The following is a 20,891-nucleotide window of genomic DNA, read 5'->3' on the forward strand; positions in this document are numbered from 1 at the left end:
GACCCCATTTCTAGGAACTCCCTAATCAGATTAGAAACCCTACACCCCCTTTCCCGACGCTCCTTCTGTGCCCCTCCCTAGGCTGCACCTTCATACCTCCAGGAACTCCCTAACGTAGAGTTGGCAACCCTGCACCCCTTTCCTCACTCCTTTTGCGCTCTTCAAGTGACTCCATGCTTTCAATCTTGCTGTTGCTGCTTCAGCTGAGAATTCCCACTCAGATCTGTGATACCATTTGTGTAGAATTCCTCTCCCAACACCACCTTATCCACGAAGTCCCTTCATGAAATGAAACCTGACGAACCCATGTAACCCAGTTCAAGTTCTCCCACCTCATGTACGATGAGCACAAATGAAGCTGTCTCCTACTGAATTAGACCCTTGGTTCAGTACAGTCATCATGCTTACTGGCAGTGGCTCCCCAGGGGCTCAGGTAAAGGTCTTTCACGTTACATACTGCTTGGTCCTTTTCAACTGGGGACCCTGGGATTGAACCCGGGAACTTCTGCATGCAAAACAGATGCACTACCACTGAGCCACACTGTACAGGCATCCAAAGCTACAGCTACAGCTTCTTCACCCTCACTGGCCAGCAGCTCCTTCTGTCATGCTTTAGATTCAGTGTATCAGAAAGGTCTCTGAAAAGCACTTGTGCATTGGCACACCACAAAGAAAGAAATGGAACGAAGCCTTCAACACATGCTCACAACCCATTTTCTCATCACGATGGCCAAACCATCCCTCTTCTTCGGTCAGACCTTTTCCCTAAAGCTGCAGCCACGCCAAGGGCCATGTCAGGGGAAACTGGTGGTTGGGGGGCATCCGTAATATCAAGGCACTCAGGTTACTTCAACCACATTTATTGATCTTTTTTTACAATTATTTACATGACGTAGCCAGACTCTGCAAAAGCCAAAGAGCTCCAATGCACTGTATGAGGGCTTACCACTTCCAGGGGAAATGGCCAGCAAGAAGCGCCTGAGAAAGCAACATACTCCCAGACTTGCCCCCAAAGAGCCCTTCCCCTCAGCATCTATGAATCCACCCCCTCTCCCACGGCTGCCTTGTTCAACGACCACAAACAAGCCTAAAGAGCAGCTTTCCCAGATGTGTACTGTGCTAGTCTTCCAATTCTGAACCCCAATTCTGAACCTTCCAATGCTGAAAGGTGGGTCCTCCTTTGTGTTTGTTTGTGTAAGGGTCATTGGTAGACACAGTGGCAGAGTGGAAACCTCGTGCAGGGAGAACAGTGTTGCTACAGCCACCTTGCAACACTGGGCAACACCCTTGCCGCTTTGGCATTTGCAGGTGCTGCAACAGAATCCCCCAAAGCAAACCCCTAGCTACATTGTTGGAGGTATATGTTTGAAATAAAAAGTACTCTGGTAAGGAAAGGAGTGGCTGAGGAGGCTCATTTCTTGCCAATCCAGCTCATCTGGCTCTCTGCTGACTTGGCGGCCAAACTGCTTCTGCTGGGAGCGTCCTCTGCCTCCATATCTTAAAGCAACTGCCCTTCCCCTAGATCAGGGGTAGTCAAACTGCGGCCCTCCAGATGCCCATGGACTACAATTCCCAGAAGCCCCTGCCAGCATTCGCTGGCAGGGGCTCCTGGGAATTGTAGTCCATGGACATCTGGAGGGCCGCAGTTTGACTACCCCTGCCCTAGATGGTACCATTCTGCCCACTCCAGCTAACTTACACACAGGTGAGGGGAACAGTAGGAAAGTCGGCACCTGGGGAGAGGCGTCTGCCTTAACGGCAAGACACTGTGCAACAGCAGACTGCCACCCCCCCCCCCCCCACTAATCCAGTTTGCCTTGCTCTTTACTCCTGCCTTATATATTAAACTTCAAGTCATGCTACACTTAAGTAGACAAAATTCAGTGAATGAACTGATACAACGCTGAGGCAGGAGATGCCACACGCTGACCCAAGCAATTGAAGCAAGTTGCCTAGCACTGAAGGTCAGGAAAGGCAGCTCCAGTGACTGTGGAAATGAACCAACCGTTGATGTTCCAGGAGAGACAACCCACCCAAGGGAGGCTTCTGGTTCCCACTAAGAAAAAGCAATGCAAAAAATAGTGCCCAGTACAGATCTAGGTGACAGATGGGATGGAGCAGGGGGAGTGGGGTGGGATGGGGGTGGTATTTCCCCACTTCTATCACACACCCCTCCAACCTTGTGATGCAAGACAACCTCTGTCAGAGTGGGAGGAAGCTAGACATGGTGCTACTGAAGAAGACAGAAATGTCTTGGGGCTAAGAAGGAAGACTGGCCTACAGCTGGAGGGGATATCTTTATTTGGGGAGGGAAGCACTTCACATTCCCATTGGTTCATAGCCAGCAGACCTTTAGAAGCTCCACTGGCAGCAGCTTGTTTGTCTAAGGTACCCCAGCTCCCACTTACAGGCACTAAAAACTGTAGAAAGGGTGAATGGTGCCAAGTACCCCCACCAGTGGGTCAGATTTTAAAACTCCCAGCTGTCCCCACCCCACACACACCATTAATCTCTCAGCAGCTCACAGAGGAAAAAAAAACAAGGGGAGGGGAGAATCAAAATGCTTTTAAAAACAATCCATTCCAGCCTTTGAAAGGGGGGAGGGAATGCCTAGGGTGCCTGGTTTCCTGAGGACTGCTCTACCAGTGGAGGCCAGAAGGAGGCGTCTTCTCATCCTTGTTGCTTTCCAGAGAGAAGGGTGGGATTCGGACATCGAAATGAGACCCGTCAGGCCGTTCAAAGCGGAAAGTGCCCCTGGGGAGCCAAAAAGAAACCAGAGTGAAAGACCAGCAGCTGATATTCGTAAGCTTTCAAGAAACCAGGGGGAGCAGTAGCAACAGAGATGACACCCCCCACCCAAGAATTTCATCCTCTTTCCATGTTCTGACAAGGAATGTGGAAAATGTGGCCACAGTGACTCTTAATGGGTGGTGCCGGTGATTCTTAGCAACTTGATGATATAGAGGAGAAAGAAGGAAAATCTGCTCCATCTGTGGACCCAGGACACCAAAGAGGACAGCCCTGATCACCCCCCCCCCGGAGGCTGATCTCCCAGGAAACCTGCTTCCCCCTGTTCCTAGGGCTCTCAGGGTGTGTGCATATTCTCATCCACAAGCTCCTTACCACATGTGGCCACTGGATGCCTGCAAGGAGACATGGCTGCTATACTGGAACGCCGGCTGCTCTTTGGACAGGACTGGCTCCTGCGGAGGAAAAGCACAATCACAGCTGGCTAGAATGGATGAACACCACGTGGGATCTCCCTGCCAAGAGGCAACGCTTGCAATCCTCCCCCTTCCCTCTCAACAGCCTCCCCACAGCATCTATGAACCAATCTATTCCAACCCCCCTGAAAGAACTAAGGAAGCCCATGAGGGCTGTCAGGGCTTGGCCAATGACGAGACGCAGTAATATACCAGCTGAGCCCTTACAAAGGGAGGAGGCTCTCTCTCACACACTTACTCGGCCCACTACACCCCGACCACGAACTGTCTCCAGTGTGCCGGACAAGCTGAATATCCGCCAGTGCCTTTCACGGAGCTGCACCACTTCGTTGTCCAGATTCTCCAGGCGGATACAGTAGCGCCACTGAAAGACAGAGGGGAAAGGAGGGGAGTCACCTTGGGAACCAGAGCCAAGGCTTCCCAGTGCAGTGGCTGGGAGGTGCTGGGGAGTCCTCCAAGGGAAGCGTCCTTCCCTGCTCCCCTTAGTCTGAGGTCAGCAGAGCAGGATTGTTAGAAAAAGAGACTCACCCAGTAGACGTGAGAACTCTGGGCTTCCTGCAAAGAGACAGAAAGGGATTTTTTGTCATAGGTTAATTCCCAGCCCAGAATTCCTCAACTGCTGAGGCAAGGACCACCCCTGGCAGACTATGCTACTCCTGAGAGTCTCACAAATTCCATGTCTGTGGGGAGCCATGTAGGAAAGTAGTTTCTGGCCAGAACTGCTCAAAGGAGCCACCAGCACCTGGATGCCAACAACAAGCTTCCAACATGCTGTCATGTGAGAATCTCAGGCTGTTTCAAGCAAAACAGTTCTGGCTGCCTTTGGCCACGTAAGGGAAGACCCAGTGCAAGCTCTCTGGTAGTGCAAGGAGTCACAAACCTCCCTTTGAGCCCTTTGTTTCACCAGCCTTGCCAGCCTGCCCAAACTGGAAACCGGCCAGTACCTTTCACTTTTAAGCAGCTGCAAAGTCTGGAGAGAGCCCCCTGCCCTGTGCCTTTGCAACCTAACTTTACCACCTGGCTGTGCTGGAGTGTGGAATTTGTGGCTGATAAGATGGGGAGTCCTTGTTCTCAAATGTGCAAAATGTTTATCATGAAGCCCGGAAGGAGGACCAACTGGTGACAAGTCTTGCACTTACTCGCATGCCCATGTAGAAAGGGATGACCGTGACACGGATGTTTTCAGTGGTTTCCCGGTGCACGTCGGAGAGTTCCAGCCAGGGGTGGTTTTTCTCCTGCCAAGCGCACAGTGTATCCCTTGCCACAAAGGGTGGAACTGCAAAGGGTGTCCCAAGGAAATCTACTTCAGTAAAGAAGATGTAATGGCAACCTGGAGACCTCCCCCCATGGGCATGACAGCCATCTTCTGAGCAGTGCAAGAGCCCTTCAGCTGCTGTACAGCAACTTTCTTTATCGATACAAGAGTTTAGTATTCTGTCCTCCTCCAGTGGAAGAGGGCACCTCCCCCAGGTAGGGCAGGGGACTAAGAGGTCCTCCCTCGGTTCTCATCTTTCCTTCACCAGCTTTTTTTCAATAGCTTCTCCTAGCAGTGTCATCAAGTAGAATGATACCTCCCCTGTTTCCCCCACCATATCCAAGAGGAAGGTTAGGAAGAGAGATGAAAAAGGTCACCCAAAAAAACCAACCAGCTCCCTCACTGGATTGTTATAAGCAGAGAGCCCCACAAGAGAGCAGCTCTGTTCACGTCACTTGCAAAATGAGCACATGACAGACAGCGCTGCCCACACCTGCCTCAAGGAGCCACTACAATGACTCCAGGAGCGGGCATCTGGAGGGCTGGTCTTGAGGCTCAGATTCTATCACTGCCTAGCTGTATGCTGCACATGAGCGCAGCATCTTAACAGCAAATGGTCCGTCAAGGAAGAGAGAGGGGGCCGTCCTAATATCCTTTTCCAGGATATTTTCTTCCTTGCATTAAAGGGATCTGCAGTGAGTGTTCCATCTCTTCAGGAAGGAAGGAAGGAAGGCATCCTGTCTCATCCATGGTGGGTCTGGCTAGGCAGCATTTTCTTTCTTCTGCCCTCCATGGCTAAAGTAAGCTTTATGCCAAAAGAAGCCCTGACATTCTTGTCCTCTTGCTTTAGGGCAACTTTTGGCACAAAGTTAGCTGGAGAGTTTTCAGAAGATCTCAAGGACATTTTAAAGCCCCTGCAAGCAGAAACAGGAAGTCTGATTAGTTCGCCCTGCTTCCAAAAGCCACTGGGGGGAGCTACCCCCCCTGGGACACACAGCGAGTTCAGTCTCCGGTTCTAAACATTCTTGCCAGAGACCTCAGCAGATTTCCCCAGAATGAGGAGTCACCTTTTGTCTGATCATACATGAGGAACCGTTCAAACAGCTCATGCTGGATGGGCACTTGATCCGTAGACGTGTATGGAAGGATGTCTTCATGGCTTACATAGTCAAGTCCTGGAAGAAAAAGGGATTCATTTCTTTTAAATAAATAAGCCTCTGTTTGATGACGTGATCCACAGCATAATCTCATAAAAATGCCAATTTTCATCTTGCAACTATTATGCATTTGCATGCTTGAACAAGAATCTTCTCCAGAGGTTTGCATCCTCCTCCATTCTCTCTTCAGATTCAGTCCAACTTTCCTGTAAGCCTGTACTACAGACGGGCATCACATAAAACAGCAGTTCTAGGACTTTCAAACATGGGGCTGATATGATACTCATGCTATCAATGTTGCTCTTCAAATATTATCTGGATTATTTATCTCTTGTGTCTTAGAGGCCTTCAATGTTAGGATTTTATTTAACTGTACAGGACTGGATCCTTGACTGAGCTCCTGGAGACAGCTTGAGGGTGAGGCCTCCCTACCCAGAACAGCCAATTACTCACCTGGTATTGCATAGAGGGCTCTGCTATCATCATGGTTTGCTAAGAAAGTCACAGCTTCTGTCTGAGATCTCTGGGACTGAGGAACAAAAATGAGAACAGTATTTCCAAGAGACAAACTAAGCTTGGATTTTGGTCTCTTGGCAGACTTTTTGTCCATGATCACACCAGTGCCACTGCAATCTCTATCCCACAGCACCTACTAGCAACTACTACTTTTACATCAAATTAGACATTAAAAATGGATACGTCACTCATAACAGGGGCAACGAAAAGCCTAACCAAAGAGAAATGTGGTCCAAGGGCATAGGATGAGGTAGAATTCTGAAAGGTCATTATATCCAAAGACCTCTCACAATTACGTCTTGCAGATTGGGCAACAGCGTATTTCTACCCTGTAAGAGTATACAGGACAGTTCACAAATAAATGAAAAAAATTAAACCCGCCCAAACCTGGCAGACCCTCTAAAAGAAGTCAGAAAGCATATAAATTAACTCAGAGACAGAGAAGGAAGAAACTCCGACCAGTAAAGCAATCTCTCAACCATCTATTCAAACCATCACAAAATGTCAGCTCAGTAGAAGAAAAGCACTCACTATATGGGGGCAGTCACGAGCATCTATGAGCACTTGGTAGTAGGTATGTGTCTTCCCCTTCACTTCTTTGGATCCGTGGCCAGCTGAATTTTCACCCCTGAACACAAAGAGACCACAGCTTACAGGCTTCCCTGTGAATGTCCTTACAGCAGCCAACTTCCTTTTCAAACTGTATGGCAAGTGTGGCCATTCATTCTCTGAGCGGCATAGAGCAATGGCCCCACTTTGCTAGGGAAAGCACACACTTTATAAGACACTTCAGTTTCTATCCTGATGAGATCTCCAGCCACATTAATTCTACATCCCGATAAATATGTAGGTCAGAAGTCCTGCTGACAGCATACCATTGTATCACCTTGATGGACACTCAGACCACAGGCTTTGTCATTGAGCATGTCCAAAGTGCAAGGCGAGCACTTGCTTTGTGAAACCAAATAGCATCTTGCCTTCACATATAAAACAGGAGGCGGAAAACAACCACGGCTTCAAAGCCACCCCCAAAATATTTTTAAAACCCAATAACTTTCATGCACCCTAAAACAAAGTATACCATGAACATTTAAAAAACTTGTCAACTACAAAGAATGTAAACATGCTTTCCCCCAACATTAAATAGGCATTTAATATATCCTACTTGTTATTTATCAAGATTTCGTTCAAAATGGTACACTGAAGAAACATTTTTGACCACTTGCCAATTAAGCAGCTGTGGGAGCATAAACTGCCTTCCTCCTCCCCTTTTCAGCAATAAAGTATATTGATGCATCCAATCCTTCCCCCAGCACTTACTTTTCAGGCACAGAAGAAGTAATGTCTCGGTCATACAACCTAGCTTGCCAGGGAAACAGAACTATTCCCCGGTATCCAAATACGCTGTGGAGGAATAACTGAAAGAGTGAGAAAGGGAAGGTCAGGGCCAGGTATACATACATTTCTGCTGCATGAAAAGAAAACCCAACATTAGCAAGGAGGAAAAAGACGGCTTCAGTGAAGTTTACAAAGCACTCCATGCAAGCAGACCTCAAAAAGTGTACTTGGATGCCAGTCCTCACCTAATTTGGTGAATTACCATCAGCATGTTGGTGGCACAACATAGTTTAGACAGGTGAGAACTTCTCCACCTGACTGTTTAGAAGCAAACTTTGAATTGCCACTATGATTTATAAGAGCCTAGGTCCTGGCAACACACAGCTGGGGAGGACTTTCCATCCCAATGCCAAGTAGGGAAGGGACAGTTCGCATCAAAGAAGGGGATCCCCAGAGTACTGCTAGGAGTCATAGCCAGAGACCACAACCATTTGCAGGACACACATCCAGCAACATTCCCCCACCTAATCTCATGTTAGAGCCTGGGCTCTTACCTGCCCAGTTTCATATTTGCCATTTTGTTTTGGCACTTCGAATACACCCACTGTCTCCAGTACTTTGCCTTCAGGACGGTTCCTGGGTGGAGGACACATAGAAAAGCATGTGAGACTCACTAGGTGGTCCAGCAGAGAAGGGTCTGCACATCTGTTCAAGATCTAAACGTAACTTTCAGGCTACTGTCCAATCATGAGCCTGGCAGACAGCCTTATCCCTCTAATAGGTACCATTCCCACCCCAAAGAGGAGACCATATAGAACGAATCTTCATTCACTGATCTATGCAAAGCTATTTGCCATCACAGGGACCACTAGCGTAGATGCTTTTTTAGAAGGAGCAGGCAAATTCACCAGAAAGGCTAGGTCTATTGACAGTTATTTGCCACAAGGGCCAAAAAGCTCCTTCAAACTCAAAGGCACCCTAAATGCCAAGTGCTGGTGACCAACCATATGGAGTGATACGTCCTTCCTTCCCTGTACACAGGCCTCCCAGGCAGGCTTCAAAGTGATCCCTACTTAAGCCAGCAGGAGGTCCTTGCTAGATCAGACTAGTAGTCCATCTAGTCCAGCATCCTGTCCCTTACAGTGGCCAACTGCTTCCTCTGGAGGGCCAATAACAAAAAGGCCAAGCGCTCCCCATGACGCTGCTTCCTGGCTCTGAGATCCAGAGCTTGAGTGCTTCTGAAGGTGGAGGTTCCCCAGAGCCACCACAGCGAGTAGCCATTGATGGATTCATGGAGGATACGTTTATCTAATCCTCTCTCTTCCCCCAGGCGTAACTCTCTCTCTCCCCCCAGCCCATTGTAGTCACAGTCCTTGGCCTGCAGTTGACGAGCAGGGGCGGCTCTCTTTCACAGGGACCAAATGCGGGGCCTGACAGCAGACCTCACAACCGCACCAAGGGAGGGAGGGAGGGCTCGGAGCAGCAGTGCCCGCCGGTCCCCAGGCTATACTAACGGGGCACAGCAGCTCACCGGGAAGACAGGAGGCGCCTTGGGGCAGAGCCCGCCCGCAGCCCTGCCGCCCCCACCGCCGTGCGGAGTCCCCCCCAGGGCAGCGAGGAGGCCGAGGCGGCCCTGGCCCGGCTCAGCGCCGCCGCTGCCAAGTAGCGGCCCCGCGCGGCAGCCGCCACCGCGCAGGCCGACATCGACTCGGCCGCGGCTGCGAGGGGATGAAGCGAGTCGGGAGACGGCAAGGCCCCAGCGGCCGGGGCCCCCACAATCCTTCGCGCGGCGACCCCAGCTCCCGCCGTCCTTTGCGCGGGCGCTCTAGGCGCGCGGGAGAGGGCATAGAGGCAGCGCGGCGATTGCCGTGCACATGCGCAGTTCTGTCGTTTGCATCCTTGGCGAGGGTTTGGCGGCGGCCGGGACGCGGGCCAAGCTGTCTGCAAGGGGGAGAAGTCAGGAGCCGGGTGGTTTAACGGGTGCTTTCGAAGCCGGGTTTTTGTCAGCACGCCCAAGAATGGGGTTGGAGCGTTTTGCAGGACCCTAGTGGAGGCGCTGGTGTCAGATTATCTTGTTCCGGCGGGCTGTTTCCTTGCTTGCTTTCGGTTGTGTTCAGTTTTATTTGTTCCCCATGTTTGTAGTCCGTCTTTCTCAGCTGGACTCGAGGCGGCTTACACAAAAAGGGAGTGGGGCTTACACAAAAATACAGTGGGGTGCAGAATTTACGTAGTAGGATCCTGGTTTCAGCAGGCTTAAACCCAACAGTTGACTAACCGTTAGATACCATAGTCAACTGCTGGATTTAGCTTGCTGGAACAAGGATCCAAGTAATTTGTGAATCATTTAGAATCAAGGAGTTGGAAAGGACCTCCAGGGTCATCAGGTTAATTCCTGCACAATGCAGAACACTCAACTATCTGCCCACAGTGACCCCAATTTCATGGCAAGATGATGCCCACTAAGACCAGAATCCCTGGTTTAGTACAGCAACTCTACTGCCTACACTGAGAAGCCCTCTTCAATAATAATTGTTTTATTAATTTGTACCTTGTCTATCTCCCTAGTGCGGATCTAAAGCGGCTTATATCTGTGAGGTAGATGAGGTTGAGAGTTATCCCAGCGAGTCCCCATGGCATAATTGGTTTTAACCTGCTAGTTTTACTGTAAACCAGTTTAACCAAACAGGAAGTCTTGCAGAAATGTATAATACGCACTGCTGTGAGCCCTCGGCCGCAGACAGCTTGCTTGATGTAATAGTTAAAAGAGCAGTGGCCTCTGATCTGGAGAAATGGGTTTGATTCCCCTCTCCAGCTGGGTGACCTTGGGCCTGTCACAGTTCTCTGAGAGAATTGAACGAATGAATGAGATGCCAATCATGCAAAGTAGGCTTAACATGAAGCATAGTCCAGGAAAGTGGGGCCAGCCGAGTGCATGGAGGCTCTGTTGTTGCTGCTGCTGCCTGGATGCAAGGAGGGGGCAATGAATGAATGAATGAAGCTAAGTGTAGTGTCGTGAAGGGCCCTGGGGGAGAATTAAGCCTCATAGAAAAGGGGTCGGAGTGTCCTGCTCCAGGCAGAGAAAAGGCCGCTTCCTGCGGCCAAGCGACGCTGTCCTTTTCGGCTCCTCCGAACGGTGACCTTGCTCCCAGGCTTCCACCAACCCAGGCCAGGGCCTCCCGCTAGGCCCCTCTGGCCTTCGCACGGAAGACTTGCTCGTTCACCCGCCTCCCGGAAATGGGGCTCTCTAGCCCGTAGCGATCTCTATGGGGATGCTCTTTTATCTTCGCCCAGACACGGTCATGTGACTGGGGGTCCAAGATGGCGGCCTCCTTGCGGGCCGGGGAGCGCCTGCGGCGGGCTTCGACGGATCCTGAGCTGAGGCGGCTGGACCCTGAGCTGCTGGCCGAACTCGAGGCGGCCTCGGCCGAACCCGGTCTGCCCTTCGCTCTGGTCCGGAGGCTTCATCAAGCTCTGCGAGATGCCGGTGAGTTCCGCCATCCCCGGTGGCCATTGACCTTGGGGCAACTGGCAGCAAGACCCCGGATCTGGGGAAAGGACTATTGAACGTGGGGATGCCAGCCTCCAGGTAGGACCTGGGGATCCCACGGAATTACAGCTCATCTTCCTCTAAAGGGCATTCTGGGAGGGCAGGAATCTCTGAACAAAGGGACTCCCAGTCAATCAGAATAGGCAAATAGGGATGCCAGCCTCCAGGTGGGACCTGGGGATTCGTCCAGAATTACAACTTGTCTCCAGAACAGAGAGATCAGTTTCCCTGGAGGAAGTTGATGCTTTTGAGGCTAGAGTCTATGGAATTGTACCCCACTGAGGTCCGTGTTCTCCCCATCCACATTTTCCTGTTCCCACTGTTCAGTCTCCATTTTGCTTCCTCCCCATGTTCACTGCGTCTTTGACTGCTAACAAATTCCATCTCCAGCAATCAACAGACTCTGATTCTTGAGAGGCTTTTATTTTAATCCTGTTTATTTATTCCCAGGTTCTCAGGTGTATCTTCATGAACTTCTCGAAGGCAGTGAGATCTTTCTTCCTGAAGTGAAAAAACCTCCCAGGGTTTGTATTAACAGCTATTTTATGTGTGCAAAGTGGCTTGAAACTGAATGTTCTTTGGGGTGTTGCTCAAGGGAGTTGTTTTCCCTTCTTGAATCTGTTAACTTTTACCGAAACATATCCCTTAAAAGGGTTTTGAAGAAAGTTTTTTTTAAATGGTGTAGCATTTTCACTTTGTCTTTCTGCCTTTTTCAGAACCCAGAATTAGTGGCCCGGCTGGAGACAATCAAGGCTCAACTAGCCAATGAAGAGTACAAGCGGATGACAAAAAATGTCAACAGCCAGGTTAGGAGAAAATGCAGGGAAGATGTAGAACTGAGCTGGCTTCATTATTTTCTCAGATGTACTTTAAGCCAGCAATAAATATTAACATGGTGTGATTCTTCCATTGAGGGAGACACAGAGGATGGCTCATATGCAGAGAAGAACAGGTAGCCTTTCTTAACACTCCAGCACTTTGTTAGAGCCATTAGTTGATATGCTGTGCCTATTTGGCTGATGGAAAGTAATTACCAGAAACAAGGTACCAAGAACATAGCAATTGTATCAGAGTCTATAAAGAACGTGCTGTCAGTTGCCAATCACAACAGAGTTCTGGAACAGAATTACAACACTTGAGAATGGAACAAGTTTGTAGTGAATTGGAGAGGGAAACCTGTTTCTTCTGTGTAGGGCAAAACATGTGTGCTAAAACCTATGTAGCAGCAGCCCAGTTCTTTTGCTGCTAGTAAGCTGGGTTAGGAGTAAAAGTTGCCCCCTGTTTTATATATTACAATAAGTCAGCTTTTTCAACCGTTTGACTGTGAAGATACCGCTGATGTTATTTCAGGCTTTGAGGTACCAGGAAGTGATGTCAGCTGGCCCCACCTACCTGCTATACTCACTAAGTGAGAGGAGTCTCAGCCAGCAAAGGTTTAAATAACCAGTACCCCCTCTTTGCTCAGAAATGGAGTGTGCAGGGTGGAAGGGCTCTCCCCAGCTGCCATTTTCAACACACACAAACACACACACACGCATGTGTGTGTGTGCATCAGCAGTACCATTGAGGAGCCTTTACAGTACCAAACGGTACTGTGGCTGCAGTAAGTAAAGAAGGCAGGAGATCTGTTAATCCCAGAACTGAAATATAAGAGGACAGAACTATACAAAGCTACCACATTACCTCTTTTTCCCTTCTAGGAATTGAACCGATATGGCACTCTGGCTGACCTCGGAAGACAAGGTACATTACTGTCATGGGCACTGAGTTCTCAGGTGGTCCAAGCATAGCATGTAGGAGAGGGAGCCTAGCTCAGTGTGTGCAAGGACCAGCTTCGGTATGTGTGGGACCTTTCCAATTAAATGATCCCAGATAGCTGATGTCCAAAAAAGCTCTTCTCGGAGAGCTGCTGCCAGTCAGACGAGACAGTGCAGAGCTGGGCCGATCAATAGTCTGTCTCGCTATAAGGTAACATCATAAATAAGAAAGGTTAATCATAAAAGTCTGGATGAAGTAGAGCAGCTGCCTGATCTTTGAGATAGGCTCTACTTCCCGTGGAAATGAAGCGCACTGGAGTCCTTACCTGCCCTGCTGACCTGTAACCAATCATGCCAAAGCAGCTAGATGTGCCTTGGTCCCTGCAGCTGTTGGTTACGTAGGCTGAGTGGATGGTTGGTGCTCTAATAGGCATAGAGACCTTCCTGACGTCTCCCCTTACCCAAAGAATCCCAAGGATTGTGCAGCATTGCAACATAGCATGGAGCACATGTGTTTGTTTGTTTTAGTTTGCAGATTGGCAAAACGCATACGAGTTCTACTTTCTCAACTCCATCCTCGGAAAAGAGATAACTTTGAATAGATGGACAGATGCCCAGAAAAAAAAATCATTGAATGATCTGATGGTTCAGTTTCAATACATGTATTTCCATGGGAAACTTATAGGCTCAAAGAAGTGCTCACATTCCATCAGAAGAATCAAATTGGAAGCTTTTAATACGGTCTTGTGGATTCCATGTAATTGGATCTGACCCGGTGCTTGCACAGGGGATACCTTTACCTTTTAAGGCAGCCATACTCAAAGGATTCCTGAGATGTGGGTTATGTGAAACTAGCTAATCTTTCTGAAGGCATTTTGGGTGCAACCCTCAGAAACTCTATCTTTTAATTTTGAAATAGGGTAAGGGATCAGAAATGACATGTATGTATTTCTGCTTTGATTTCACTTCCATACTCAAGTTCATGTTGTGTTATGGTGATTCGTATTTACTCATTTCAAGGATAATTTGATTGGTCTTAAATAAAAATCTTCAAGAAAAACCTGAGCGATCTTTGGCTGGAATACAAGACTTTCACTTGTCACCTGGAAATAAACTTCTGATCTCTTCAGACAGAGAGCTCTAATTATAAGTGTGGCCATCTCAATACAGCCCAGTGGTTTTGTGTCTAATGCATTGCTTTGGAACAGGCAAAGAGACCCTTCATTTTTATGTGTTTTAAATGGACTGTTTCCCCTACAGGGTGTGGGGGGGGATATTTCACCTGTTCCAGTATAGCTGCAGGGCCAGCAAAAGGCAAAATATCTTGATCATTGTCTCCAACTTTGGAAAGAGAAAGGTGTTACTCTTTGAGGTTTTACAAGGGAGAAGCTGGGCTGGCTGGCTCCCATCTTGCGTTTCCCTTCCCCAGTTAGGTCTTCCAAAACTGTGGTCATCACCGTATTCAACTTCCTTGTGACAGTGGGAGCAACGTTTGCCTGTACTTATCTAGGCAGCCAGTACATCTTTACAGAAATGGCAGCGGTGAGTGTGCTGATGGAGGGGAGGCTGGGGATACCCCTAGAGCTCCAAGATTCTGTCAGGGACCCATGGAGTCCTGTTTTTATTAACAAACGAGCAACTAACCTAGATGGCTGAACAATGGGGCGTGGGCTTCTTTCACAGCTGCCAGTCGCCCAGTGGAAATGCCCAAAGCACAACTGACTTCTCTTCCCTCTTTCCCTCTAGCGGGTGTTGTCAGCTGTGATTGTGGCCTCCGTGGTGGGTTTGGCCGAATTGTACATAATGGTGAGGACCCTGGAAGGGGAACTGGGGGAGCTGTAACATGAGCAAACTCCTGAAGTCTTTCCAACCCTGATTCTTCAGCAAATCAGACTCTCCCACTCCTCCCAAAACAGAAGGGGCCACCAGGAGCTGCTGGCTGTGGACAGAGTCAAGACTTTTGCTCTTGGTCCCTCATGGCCCCTCTTTACTGCCTCCCTCTCACAAGCTTGCAGCTGCTCTCCTGCCTTTTCTGCATGCAAGCGCTGGCATTCGCAGCTGTTGGGTGTGAGCGGAGCCTCTCTACGCCTGCTGACAAGGAAATCAGTTACCTACCAGCACTGGAAGATTTGTGGTTGTCTCATATCTCTGTACTGCTTTTGTTAGTTTCCATGACACCTCGACGGTCGGGGCCAGAGGGACTAGTCCTTTTGCTGTTGCGATGAACCTGTGAAATGCATTGCCTCAATTCTAGTTGTTTGGGTTTTGTGAAATGATACCTGAACCTCGTTTATAAGTGGATTTCTGCTATGGACAATAAACTCTAATGGAAGCAGTTCCCGAGTTTCAAGTCTGCCTCAAGAGCTGGAGCGACGTCTGTGTTTCTCATGCATTGGGCTCCCTCCCTTTCCTCCCACTTAGAACCAGCATGGTATTATGGTTAAGAGCAGTGACAAGCAGGTTGGATTCCCAAGTCTTCCTCCCCTCATGCAGCCAGCTGGGTGACCTTGGGCCAATCACAGTTCCCTTAGAGCTCTCTCCACCTACCTCACAGGGCATCTGTTGAGAAGAGAGGAAGGGAAAGCAATTGCAAGCTGCTTTCAGACTCCTTTGGGCAGTAAACAGTGGAGGACAACAGCTCTTCTTCCTCTGGTTCCTCACTGCTCTGTTCCTAGATAAGGTGGGGCTGGATGTCCTCTGGGGATTCTTCCTTGTTTTCCACTTAACTCCAGATAAGCAGTTGGCCTCCAGCCTCTATGCCCACCTTTCTCAACCAGGGTTTCAGGAACCCAGGGTTAATATATATAATATATTTTTTTAAATATACATATTTTACATTTGTTAAACATTTATCGAGTGATATGACCATGTCAACATGCCCTCGCCCAAGTAGCCAAGGATGGGCCTGGAGGGGGTGGGAAGGGGAGGGGCCTTGGGTTGGCATGTCCACAGCTCTGCTGCCCAACTCTATTCTGCATGATCAAAACACTTCTGGGGTTTCTCGAAACCTGAAGAATGTTTCAGGGGTTTCTCAACAGTAAAGAAGTTGGGAAAGGCTGCTCTATGATTTGAGGTCTTGGAAAACCCGATGGGGTCACTGTGATTTGTAAGAGGCCTGTGGCGGCTCTAAAATGAAGGGGGGGGGGCTCTTTCCTCCATGGCCTCGTCCCCCTCTCCTTTCCAGCCAGATGCTGCCTTACTAGTCCCGTGCCCCAGGGAACATTATCAAGATGAGCAGTTGGGAGTGAGCGGTGTTCTTCCAAAGAGCATGGAGGCACCATCGTGCTAGCCTGTCGATTAGCCCTTTCCTCTGGGATACATCTGATCCTTCTAAAAAGCTGCACACAGCCCTCGTGCTGTGACATCATCCTGTTAGTGCTGAATTCCCCAAGCGGGGTGAGCATGAAGATGTGCTTCTTCCCTCCTGGGTCTGCTTGTCATCAAAGTCACTGAAAGATCCTTACATCGTGGTGTTGGGAAGAGTCCTTTTCCTTGCTCTTTCCTGCTTGTATTTCTCACAAGTACTTTGCTGCGACTCTGAATGGCCAGGGGTAGTCGGATCCCTGAAGCTAAACGGGATCAGCTCTGGTTAGTACTTGGGGGGAAGCCCCCCCACCCCACCCAGGAAGTCCAGGGCTGCTCTGCAGAGGCCGACAGTGGCACAGCACCTCTGAACATCTCTTGTCTGGAAAATCTGATGGGTTGCAACTTGATAGCCCTTTACAGACGTGCCGGAAGGTGACATTTGAAATCCAGAGTGTTCCTTTCGACCTTTGAAGCCCTAAATGGTTTGGGTTCCAGAATACCTTGACTTGAACACCCTAAAGCAGAGGTGGACAAATGGTGGCTCTCCAGATTTCCATGGACTACAATTACCATGAGCCCCTGCCAGCTGGTAATTGTAGTCCACAACGTCTGGACAACCACCGTTTGGCCACCCCTGCTTCAAGGGGGCTGCCATAAGTCAGCCGTGGCATGACAGCGTGGTGCCGTGGTTAAGAGCAGCGGCTTCTAATTTGGTGAGCCAGGTTTGATTCTCCACTCCTGCTTCATGTGTAGCCAACTGGGCGACCTTGAGTTAGTCAGCAGTTCTGTCAGAGCTCTCTCAGGCTCACCTCTCTCCACAAGGCCGTCAAGAAAGTAGAGAGCGCTTGTGTGTATTTGAACACTGATGAAGATCCATATGATCGAAATGCGTTAGGTCTGAATTTATTGGTATTGCTGGTCTACTTGTTTCATGTGTGCCAAGTAAGTAATTTTTTCCTGGTTTTTGAACATTTTTGAGCTCTAATAAGAGATGGTTTCGATTTTTCTACATCTGCTTTTATCCCTAACCTCTGTGGCCCTTGACACAATAGCTGGACAGAGGAAGAAAAGATTTGTTCCTGTCTCAGCTTGCTTCCCCATCCCCCTCCCCCTCCCCATTTAGCCTTTCCTTATAAAGAAATTAATCCATTGTATCACCACCCCATCACTTGGGTTACCCATTGGGACTTTTTCCCCAGGTGTCCTTTTGGGGGTGGGCAGAAGTGTACAGATGGGGAAGGGGGGGCAAGGGGGAGGTCTGCAGCTGCCTACTTTTGGCCCCATTTCTGGAGGGGTTAAGTCTCCTCCGGAGCAAGGTTCCCGGGACATCCGAAGCGTTGATTAAGGTTCTGATGTCGACTAAGCCCCCATTCCCCCGCCCCCAGAAATATTAATATAGTAGCTACGTGCAAATCCAGCGGCGGATCCTGGACCTGCCGCCTGCAGTGGATTATATGATGTCTTTCAATCATCCGCGGATCCCCCAAGAGATTAAGGTATTTTTTCGGGCAGATTAGGGGGCATTACTAATGCGAGCGCCCTCCCGCATTTCAGGATATTGGAGAGGCGGGGGGGGGGGAATTGCCGCTGCTGCCCCCCCCCATACACACACATCTGAAATGAAAGTGACCAGGCTAAACCGGCAGGGCATCATAGCTCTTTTATTGAATTTGCCAGAGAGGGGGCGGGAGATTAATTTGGCAAGGTGTATTGTGGTGGTGGGGGGGGGGTGCTGTTCTCCTGTAATCCTGGATGGCAGGCCTGCATGAGTTTGTGCCTCCCCGCTTTCCTGCAAGACCAGCAGCCACCGAGGACTCCCTGGCCTTCCCCAGCATAGCGCCTTCCTCGAGGGGGCAAACGACCACCCTAGAGCTCCCCCAGGTTGGCCACTAGGGCGGCGCTGTAGATGAGGTCGGAGATGGAGCCCAGGGAGGTCGGCGGCGCGGGGAAGGCGTCCCAGCAACTGGACAGCGCAGTCCAGACGGCCGCGCCTTCCTCCTCCTCGACGGGCCACCGAGGGGGCGGACCGGGCGCGTCTTCCCCGCCGAGGAAGCCGGCGGTGCCTCCTGCGAGCGGGGAAGCCGGCGCCTGCTGCTTGCCGTGCTGTGGCGGGGAGACAGTCGGACGGGGCTGCTTGCTGCTGGCCGGGCTGCCTCGACGGCAGGCGAGCGGCTCCGCGGCGGGGCTGTTCTTGATCCTCCGGGCGCGCCGGTTCTGGAACCAGACCTGGGCCGGGGAGGGAGAAGAGAGGGGGCCGGTGAGAGGGCGGGGCGGGGGCGGCGTCGGGGCGATCCCCCCTCCCGGGCGCTCACCTGGATCTTGGCTTCGGGCAGCTGCGTGAGCTCGGCCAGGCGCTCCCGGGTGCCGATGTCCGGGTAGGGCAGGGCGGCGAAGACGCGCTCTAGTTGGCTTAACTGGCCCCGGCTGAAGGTCGTCCGCTTCCTCTTCCTGGGCCCGCCGGCCCAGCTGCCTCGCTCCGTCGTGGGGCCCGGGAGGCTCCCTGCGGGAAGGGGCAGCTGCTTGGTCCTGGCTGGGCCCACCCGGACCCCCGCCTCCCGAGGAGGCCCTCCGCACTCACCCCCTCCATGCTCCAGTTCGCCAGCCGCCCCGTCGAAGCGCAGCGCCTCGGCTGTGCCCATCCTGGCTGCCCCCTCCCCGCTGCCCGTCCCGCTTTTATCCCTTCCCCTCTGGGACCGCCTCCGACCCTCCCTCCTTCCCCCCATCGCTCTGGTCCTACCTCCGCTCTCGGGCAGGACTGGGCTTGGCACCGACGGTTTTCGCCCCTGCCGGGTCGCTCTCTCCTGGTTTTGGCAACCGAACGTCACCTATCAAAGCCCGCTTCTCTTTCTCTGGTCTCCCATTTGGTCTCCCACCTCATGTATCTGCGGGCGGAGAGTTCCTTTAGTGCAGGGGTAGTCAACCTGCGGTTCTCCAGATGTCCATGGACTACAATTCCCATGACCCCCTGCCAGCTACGCTGGCAGGGGCTCATGGGAATTGTAGTCCATGGACATCTGGAGGACCACAGGTTGACTACCCCTGCTTTAGTGTATGGGGGTGGAGGGAGGGCGAGAAAGGCCTTTCCCAACCAATCTGGTGCGGGCCACAACACTCATGTTTGCCCTAGCCCCGAGAAGGCTCAATGGTGCAGCATGATCTCAGCCCCTATGGGAGCTGTCCTTGGTGCTGATTGGACACCTCAGCACCGGCTTGGCTGCCTTCTTCACGGCGAGGCTCTGGACACCCGGTCAAAGAAGTGTAGGGTCCCAATCCAAGCTACCTGTTCTTGCAGGTAGAAGCCATCTGGCCACATCCTGCACAAATCTTTTCAGCATATTAGCAGCCAGGTGTGCTTCTGCCAAGTGGGAGAGGTTGCAGAGTGCCTCCCCATGGCAAGCGTCTGCTAAGCAGGGTGGACTAACCTGGCTGTGGTCCTTGGAATTTTTATTTTATGATTATTTTATTTCATTGGCTTTAACATATCTCCCTCGCTGCACACAGGCTCAGGGCGGTTCGCAACATGTGCCAGATGTACATTGTTAAATCACAAACAGTATGAGCCTTGCTTGCTTGCTTGCTTGCTTGCTTGCTTGTTTGCTTCCTTCCTTCCTTCCTTCCTTCCTTCCTTCCTTCCTTCCTTCCTTCCTTCCTTCCTTCCTTCAATGCCACACCTCTCATCTCAACTATTGTTGTCTCGGGGCAGTGAATAACATGACCAGCAAAGAACAATACAATTCCTAATAACTGAGTAAATTCTAATACCATGAAGGTAATAACCCAGAAATGACTGGAGAGAGGCCCATTTTGGAAGCTAAACATGCAGGGGTGGGGGGAGGTTGCTAAACATGGACCGAGCATTTGGTTGCGCACTAAGAAGAGACCTGGCGCAAGGTCCCTTTGGGGGATTCTGGGATGTGGTTGGCAGTGCAGCAGGGACTCAAGGGTGCTGCCTGTTCTTCCCATAAGTACTCCCGAGAGAGCCATGTATGCTAGACATATATCTGGGCAAGGGAAGCTCATTTGGGTCCCACTTAAAGGAAGCCAAGTGTCAAAGAGAAATCTGTCTTCTGAGTTTTTGGTTTATATTCTGGAGGAACTGCAGCATGTCGGTCCTCAACCAGGGCCAGAGCTTTTTCTCTTCCTGGCCCCCACCTGGTGGAATGAGCTCCCTGAAGAGATCAGGGCCCTGCCTGAACTCCCCCAATTCTGCAGGGCCTGCAAAAGGAAGCTCTTCCACCAGGCATTTGCCTGAGACTGATCAAACACAAATAACTTCCCCTCCACGGCCTGAATCAGTCTGACCTCTCTGGAGGCCTTACTGTTCTTGTTATATTGTTGTTTAAGATCATTAAAAGTGTGTTATTCAGAACCACTGTTGGATTATTGTTGATGTATTTGACTAGGTTATAAGTTTGTTCCATGTATCCCCCCGATGTTGTATGTAAACCGCCCCGAGCCATATGGAAGGGCGATATAGAAATATAATAAATAAATAGTGTTTAACGCCTGGCATAAGGGGGAATCACACAGACATAAACATTTGAAGTCTCTTTAAAATAAAGACTGAAGCTTGGAAGCAGCTTTGGAAATAGGGCTGCCAAATCCAAGTTTGGAAATCCCTGGAGATTTAGGGGGAGAGCCTGGGGGCCATAATTTGTGATGGGAGGGACCTCAGTGCCTCTAAAACAGCCATTTTCTCCAGGGGAACTGGTCTCTATCATCCGGAGATCTGTTGTAATTCTGGGAGATCTCCAGGTGGCAACTCTAAGGGGAAATGAAAAACAGGGCCTG

At 50.5% G+C, this 20,891-nt stretch overlaps 3 protein-coding genes across 3 annotated transcripts; 1 reads left to right on the top strand and 2 right to left on the bottom strand.

Moving 5' to 3' along the window:
- Positions 1-844: 844 nt before the first annotated feature.
- POLDIP2 (DNA polymerase delta interacting protein 2) lies at positions 845-9,292 on the bottom strand. Its single transcript, XM_077311107.1, has 11 exons — positions 9,022-9,292; positions 8,045-8,126; positions 7,473-7,570; positions 6,684-6,780; positions 6,090-6,165; positions 5,547-5,654; positions 4,364-4,500; positions 3,753-3,779; positions 3,463-3,588; positions 3,124-3,203; positions 845-2,754 (listed from the first exon to the last, which is right to left on the bottom strand). The coding sequence occupies exons 1-11, from the start codon at positions 9,192-9,194 to the stop codon at positions 2,640-2,642; spliced, it is 1,119 nt and encodes a 372-aa protein (XP_077167222.1). The 5' UTR covers positions 9,195-9,292; the 3' UTR covers positions 845-2,639.
- Positions 9,293-10,764: 1,472 nt separating this feature from the next.
- VMA12 (vacuolar ATPase assembly factor VMA12) lies at positions 10,765-15,132 on the top strand. Its single transcript, XM_077311108.1, has 6 exons — positions 10,765-10,974; positions 11,488-11,561; positions 11,754-11,843; positions 12,738-12,780; positions 14,224-14,336; positions 14,541-15,132. Exons 1-6 carry the CDS (start codon positions 10,809-10,811, stop codon positions 14,634-14,636), a joined length of 582 nt encoding a protein of 193 aa, XP_077167223.1. The 5' UTR covers positions 10,765-10,808; the 3' UTR covers positions 14,637-15,132.
- Positions 15,133-17,737: 2,605 nt separating this feature from the next.
- On the bottom strand, positions 17,738-18,739 carry SEBOX (SEBOX homeobox). Its single transcript, XM_077311862.1, has 3 exons — positions 18,679-18,739; positions 18,413-18,600; positions 17,738-18,326 (listed from the first exon to the last, which is right to left on the bottom strand). Exons 1-3 carry the CDS (start codon positions 18,737-18,739, stop codon positions 17,967-17,969), a joined length of 609 nt encoding a protein of 202 aa, XP_077167977.1. The 3' UTR covers positions 17,738-17,966.
- Between the last annotated feature and the right edge of the window lie 2,152 nt (positions 18,740-20,891).

Source organism: Paroedura picta, chromosome 15, assembly GCF_049243985.1.
Source record: "Paroedura picta isolate Pp20150507F chromosome 15, Ppicta_v3.0, whole genome shotgun sequence".
Lineage (NCBI taxonomy): Eukaryota > Metazoa > Chordata > Lepidosauria > Squamata > Gekkonidae > Paroedura > Paroedura picta.